The sequence below is a fragment of the Fulmarus glacialis genome, unplaced genomic scaffold (genome assembly GCF_000690835.1).
Source record: "Fulmarus glacialis isolate BGI_N327 unplaced genomic scaffold, ASM69083v1 scaffold22460, whole genome shotgun sequence".
Lineage (NCBI taxonomy): Eukaryota > Metazoa > Chordata > Aves > Procellariiformes > Procellariidae > Fulmarus > Fulmarus glacialis.
In genome coordinates this window covers 3,802-11,207 of record NW_009186071.1, presented here as the reverse complement: position 1 = coordinate 11,207, position 7,406 = coordinate 3,802, and the positions used below count along the sequence as shown (strand labels likewise).

The following is a 7,406-nucleotide window of genomic DNA, read 5'->3' as shown; positions in this document are numbered from 1 at the left end:
ATTTTAGCCAGTTTGAAACCAAAAGAAGAAGCAAAACCTTTAAAAAATGATTGGTGATTGCAATTGCTTCTGGGTTCTGTAGAGACATTAGAACTCAATTGTCTTTTCAGAAGGCAGATTCTTAGCCCTTAAAAGTCCTGACCTTAACAAAGAGTTTGTTCTGGGATTAAATTCCTACAATACTGAGTCATATCAAGATTGCAAGAGGGTGTGAAAGATCCCTTTTTCCTGTTAATTGGGGTAACAAAACCAATATGCAAGAATGCTTCATGAAATACTGATCTAGTTCCGTTGTACCCAGAGTCAATATCAGAACTTATTTTCTTTTCTATGCATCCAACTATGAATGTTTAAAACAGTTCACATGTGTATGTTTTTGAGACCCTGGCTAGATATTTGGCTTTTAGTAGCTACTGCTTGTAATTAAGGAGTCTTTCCATTCCAGTGAGCAAATGTGTTTCTTATAAATGAATATAATCTTCTGTCTGAAATCTAGAAACAAAGTCCATTGGGTAAATTATGGAAATAATTACAATAATTCCAACTAGATGAGCATTCTGTGGTTTCTATTTTGTTACTGATAGCAAAAAGTTACCTCTTTGATTATCTTATCAATGTCATTACAACTACTCCAAATGCTGTGTCTTAGGTGTATCAAGGAATATTTACTTTCTCCAAGCACTTAGAAGACATCTAAGATCTTTGATTTCTCAAAATGTCGATTATGTATTTTTTATGAATTAGAAGAGTTTCTCTCTACTTTTGTAGATTACTCATTGCAGTAATATAATATTAAACATCATCCCTCCATCAGCCAAACAGAAAGAAAAAAACATTGGACCTTACTTTGCAGTGCGCAGTGTGAACACCCAACCCTGTAAACAGACATATAAGTGACAAATCACTTGAGGCCTTTATAGATATTGCACCATTTTTCTTCTATGTTGTAAAATGGTATATTATGCTTTTGACAAGTTCATTGCTAACTGTCCTTATTCATTGCAGCTGGAATTTTCAAGAAGTCCTAAATTACACACACAATTTTGAAATTCTCTTGCCACATTGTTGTTTAACTCTATCCCAGCCGAAACCAGGACACACATGTACTTTACAGTAAATTTCCAAATATGATTGAAAGAGCTAAATGACCACTTGATTTTAACTGAACAATTACATTTTAGGTATAAGCTGATGCTGGGAGGCTTTAGAGATTAGATTAAGCTTAACACACACCCTGGACTAAGCTCTATCTTTCTCCAAAAGGCATTCTAAAACAGAAAAAAGTATTTTTTTCTTTCTTTCTCCTGACTTCTTTATCTTCTAATGTGAGATACAGTGATGAAAAAACATAAGAGAAATTCTTGTTGCCATAATGTGAATGCATTCTGATAAAGATGACCATGCTCCTTTGTTAGTCTTGTCTTTCATGCTATTTATCATATGGCTTTTGGCCTTCAAAGTCATCTCATCCTTCCTATGCTTAAAACAGGGATCAGCTGTATCTAGGCCAGTACTGTCAAATATTTATTTAACTTCTTCTTCAACCCCCAATGACAGACTCAAAGCAAGATGTTCCAGCACTTCCTTCTTCTTGCCATTAAAATGTTTTTCTCAATGTCTAACCTGAAACATCCTTTTTGTGACTGAAGCTTGTTTGTGTTCACCACAGTCATGGGAATGGGTTATATCCCTCCTGCTTCACCTCTTCGAGGTTGTCATGTCCCCCTCAATCCTCTCCCTAGTTTGTTCAACCTTTTCTCGCAGATCATAAAACTAGTGGATATCTGCTTTGCTCTAGATTAGCTCTAATTAGGGTTTACTTCTTTCTTGAAGTGAGAAGCCCCAAACTGGAGACATTTTTCTGATGCCTTAGCAATCCCGAGTAAGACAGAAAAATCACCTTATGAGTTTTCAAAGAGTTCTGGTTGTGCATCTGAAAATTATGTTTGCCTTTTTCACAACAGCATGACATTACTGAATTGTATCCAGTATAGCACATATAAATCCAGCAGGAAATGTCTCCTTGTGTAGGTCCAACAACATACCCAAATAGACCCCCTCAACACTAAAGCAGGGAGTGACTGTGACTTGGGAAGACACAGAAAAACCAGTGCTATTGGTTTTACATCCTACTAAGACAAATAACATGGAATTGCCTTACAGTGAACTGTAGCTATGATAACACTTGTGTGGCCTTTGAAGTATAAAGAGAGTGTGAGACAGGCTGCTAAATGTGTAACAAGGAACCATGTAAAATAAGTTGTACACCACTCTGGGACACACTGGGAGAAAGAGAGCTCCCCATTCCTTGTTTCAGGTTAAGCAAGCTACAGATACAGAACAGGTGGAGCAAACAGTTTAATCCTACAGGGTGGTTGGTTTTCTGGCTCCCAGCTAATGACATCCCTATCCACAGCATTATTTCTGTGCTTAAAATTAAATGGAGAACTGTTTTCTTAGATGAGGGTTAGAAAGCTCAGAATTTGTAGGATTGAGCATCTAGTTGCTCTTTTCAGAAAACAATTATGTTCTACACACAATTTTAAAAGCTATTTGGGTCTTTTGCACATCTGTTCATTCTGTGAAGGACTTAAAGCAAAAAAGTGAGTATGCAAACAGAAATGTGTTTTATGCTACCTAAATGCCAAGAATCTAAAGTTAGTACCTCTATTTTCTGTCTCCTGGGGAGTTCCTAGAGAATTATTTCATATTTTTCTTGAAAAGCAAGGAAGGCACTACTTACTATGGTAAGAATTTAATTTTTCAGGAATATGGTTTACTCTCTCAGTATTTTATTCAAGTATCCTTAGATACAATGTCCAGAAATTTCAAACTGATGAAAAGGACACTGTTTAAAGAGAGAAAATAAGTCTTAACCATATCACTAAAACTTCTTTAACCATCATCAGCAGAAAAGGATCTAAAGGCTCCTCCCATGAATTTGGATACTTTCTCTTGCATTCATGCATTTTTCCTTTGTATAATTAAATACGCCTTTCTACAGAGGGTGGTGAAGGCAATTCACTCTTTGTCAATCCAATGGGAAAATAACTGCAGTACGGGTAGGCCATTCATGCAGAAAGTATCTATACTACAAGATATTGTGCAGCAATTTAGACATAAACCAACACATGCTTCTAATCCCTACAGACCTAGTCCTTGCATATGCTTTTCCTTGATACCTGTCGAGCGTGTTGTATTCCAGTGATAGGTTAGAAAGGCATAATAGCCTGCCTACCTGGCACAATTTAGACTTTTTTTCTTTTTCACCTTATTTGACCCAGCTGTGGAGTTACCTACACTGAAACAACTCAACGCATGCTTACGTAATGGCTCGCTGATATTTATATTTCTTAAAGATTAAAATAGAAAGGAGGATATAATCAAATCACCAACAGATTTGAGACATCATGCTGCTGCAGGTATTTCCGCGGTATTCTAGGTTGAATTGTAAAATTATTTCCCATACAGATCTATTGGTCCTATATACCTGCTGCTTGCCGACTTCATCAATATTTTAGCATTGCAGATACCCAGAATAATATATCATATTTTCTTCTTGTTCACAACTATGCTTGCTTTCAGACTCATGTCTATGTATTTTTCTTTTTCCCCAGGTAATGCATTTGTGGTGAACCTGGCTTTGGCTGATCTGGTGGTGGCCTTGTATCCGTACCCACTGGTGCTCTTAGCTATTTTCCACAATGGATGGACTTTGGGTGAAATGCATTGTAAAGTGAGTGGCTTTGTGATGGGACTAAGTGTAATAGGCTCTATTTTCAACATCACTGCAATTGCAATAAACCGATATTGCTATATATGTCATAGTTTTGCCTATGACAAAGTGTACAGCTGTTGGAACACAATGCTGTACGTCTCCTTAGTCTGGGTATTAACAGTAATTGCAACTGTGCCAAATTTTTTTGTTGGCTCTTTAAAGTATGATCCACGCATCTATTCATGCACATTTGTTCAGACTGCAAGCTCCTATTATACAATAGCTGTTGTGGTAATTCACTTCATTGTCCCTATCACCATTGTGAGCTTCTGCTACCTTCGAATTTGGGTTTTAGTGCTTCAAGTTAGAAGACGAGCTAAGTCAGAAACAAAGCCAAGACTGAAGCCAAGTGACTTCAGAAACTTTCTTACCATGTTTGTGGTTTTTGTGATTTTTGCCTTTTGCTGGGCACCTCTAAACTTCATTGGTCTGGCTGTAGCCATTGATCCTACGGAAATGGCGCCAAAAGTTCCTGAATGGTTATTCATTATAAGCTACTTCATGGCCTATTTCAACAGCTGCCTTAATGCAATAATATATGGACTTCTTAACCAGAATTTTCGGAATGAATACAAACGAATTTTAATGTCACTGTGGATGCCAAGACTTTTCTTCCAGGACACATCCAAAGGAGGAACTGATGGTCAGAAGAGCAAGCCTTCTCGTGCTTTAAACAACAATAACCAAATGAAAACTGATACCTTGTAAATGTGTAGTAGTCTTTCATGTGTAAGAGTCTTTCATGGAGAACTCCAAGAATATAGTTGTAATGTTCTGGTCATTCTTGCTTGCTTTTTGGGGCTTTCCATTTGGATGGCACTTTGTGACTGGAGTACTGTCTTCTTGATAAAGCACATTGCTCTCAATCCATGATTTATACAAGTTATCAATTGAAACAATTGAAACAATTGTCTTAGTTCTGAGAGCTGAATTCTGCTCCCAGACATATGAATGAGGCATTTTTTTACTTCAGTGGGAGTTTTGCATTCTTTATGCAAGGTCAGGATTCATTTCTTAGAACACGTAGTGATGGTACTCTATGGGCACAGCAGCTCATCAAGGCTGCAGAGAGAGATTTTCCTCCCTCCTGTATCTGAACAAAGAGGGTCAAGCAGATACTCTGTTTTCCACACATAAGCCAAACCACATTTCTGTGCAGGTACTGATGGCAGTAATAGTATCTTTGATTTAAACTTGTAAATTGGGGAGAAGAATGTTTGTGTAAAAGCAAATATTAACATTAAAGCCTTTCCAGGTTTTTCATGCTTACATACACTGAGACTAGGAATACAGTGTATTTACTTTGTTCATCTTCTGTGGTTGATCTATGGACACCAGGCAGGGTATCCTAGATCATCTCAAATGACACCAGACCAAAAGAAGCAGCCCTTTTGACTATAATGGTAGCTGAGATACTTGCCTCGCATGTTTACATCTAATCTTGAACAAAATCCACTGTTGGTGTCTAATCTAAGCTAACCTTCAAGGTTCCCTGTAGTGGAGATATGTTTCCTTCCATCTGTTATAAACACACATCCAAGGATGAGATTAATTGCTTTGTGGAGGTGCTCATCTCCTTTCATTGACTTTAGAAGGAGCTTTGATTACTAGTTCAAACATCTCACTTTGGATAGCTAGGCTGGGATTTATCTTGCCTAATTTGGGATGTCTCCAGTGTAGGTGTTTGCACGCAATTTATTTTCTAAATTCCCACTGTCATCCATGGAGTGGTAGGAAATTATTAATTTTATCTTGAAACAGGCATCTTTATTGACCAGGGGAACTGATTGACAGAACTCACTGGCTGTATCTTCATTGACTGTAATGGAGATCAGGCAGTTCATGTAGACACATTTCAGGCAAAGATAGGTGATTTCAATCCCATAATTAGCGTACCTACAGTTCGTATTCACACAATTCACAAAATAAAAGGATGATTTTCCATTTTCTGTTCAAACTCAGCTCAAATTCAAACTGGATTTCTTCTTTTTCAGGTAACACATTTTAACAGTGACCATACAGATCAGATTACAATCTAGGTTATACCCCACAACATCACAGTAATTTACACAATGTGGTTTGCATTATCTCTAAATCAGATTAAGTATCTGCGTGCAAACACACAGTCAATGAAGTTATTTTATCATTAGACCTGAAATGCACATTACTCTTAGTAGTGCTGTTCAGGGGAGAGGTAAATCCAGCTCAGGTATTAAAATAGGAAAAGGAGGAATTCAGGTTGGTATTAAATTCCAGTTTGGGTTTCCTGACCTGGGTATTATGAAAAATATTTCTGTAGTAATGTTAATTTGTACAGCCAATATACTGCTCCTGAAGCCATAAAGACGTATTAAACATCATCCTTATATTGCTATACTTATAGAAAAACATCAAAGAACCACAATATTTTAAATGTTTTGCTTGCCAGAAGTCTATATAAAGTACAGCAAAGTAACAAATGTGATGATTCTTCTAGCTTCTTTCATGTTCTTCAGATAATTTCTGATAATCTCTGAAATTCAGTACCCTAGGACTCATAGAGTAGTAGCCTGATGAAAGCTGAAAACTTTGTGAATAGGGGTAAGAAAGAGATGGGACAAATTTAACCTGGTGGTAGATAATAAAAATATTGTAGCTAAAAGCAGCAATCATTAATATATAGGTTCTACTCGGAATATAATTTTATTATGTTCTGTATGTTTTGATATGTATTGTCTTTCCTCATGACTTCCATGCCAAGGTACTGAACACAGAACTAATATACATGTATGTCTACAAGCGAAACTTCCCCCCGAGTGAATAAGGAGTTTCAAGAGTCCGGGAAACTTGCAGGAAAGGACATCAAGTTTGCTTCATTGACAATCCTGCTTTTTCTGACTTCTATGAGTACTCAAAAATGTGACTTGAAAGTCAAAATTTGTTGCCTGACTTGTAGATGAGCTAGTATTTGAAGTAAATTGATTGACTTTGGTTTATCACTTGCTGACACGAGTCAGAATAGAGTCCAGAATTTGGATCAAATTCCTGTTATTGTTTTAGCTCCATAAAGCAAATCTAAACATTGTTACCACTTGCTTGACCATAAAAGTGAGCAGCTATCATTCTGCATACTCATGGGAAGAAGATTTGAAATTTTTATGAAGTCATTTTACAAATTAAAGATCACTTTTAAGAATTCTTGTTCTGGTACCTCCTCAATTATCCTAAATGAAGCTCACACGAGTAATAGAATAGGAACATAAAATCATAGAATGGTTTGGGTTGGAATGGACCTTAAAGACCATCTAGTTCCAACCCCCTTGCCATGGGCAGGGATACGTTCCATTAGACCAGGTTACTCAAAGCCCCGTCCAACCTAGCCTTGAACACTTCCAGGGAGATGACATCCACAACTTCTCTAGGAAACCTGTTCCAGTGTCTCACCACCCTCACAGTAAAGAATTTCTTCCTAATACCTAATCTAAATCTACCCTCTTTCAGTTTAAAATCGTTACCCCTTGTGCTATCACTACACTCCCTGATAAAGAATCCCTCCCCATCTTTCCTGTAGGCCCCCTTTAAGTACTGGAAGGCTGCTATAAGGTCTCCCCAGTGCCTTCTCTTCTCCAGGCTGAACAACCCCAACTCC

At 37.3% G+C, this 7,406-nt stretch overlaps 1 protein-coding gene across 1 annotated transcript; it reads left to right on the top strand.

The window, feature by feature from the left end:
* The first annotated feature begins 3,571 nt into the window (after positions 1 to 3,571).
* On the top strand, positions 3,572 to 4,632 carry LOC104071827 (melatonin receptor type 1B). Its single transcript, XM_009586805.1, has one exon. The coding sequence runs from the start codon at positions 3,572 to 3,574 to the stop codon at positions 4,484 to 4,486; it is 915 nt and encodes a 304-aa protein (XP_009585100.1). The 3' UTR covers positions 4,487 to 4,632.
* Positions 4,633 to 7,406: the final 2,774 nt, after the last annotated feature.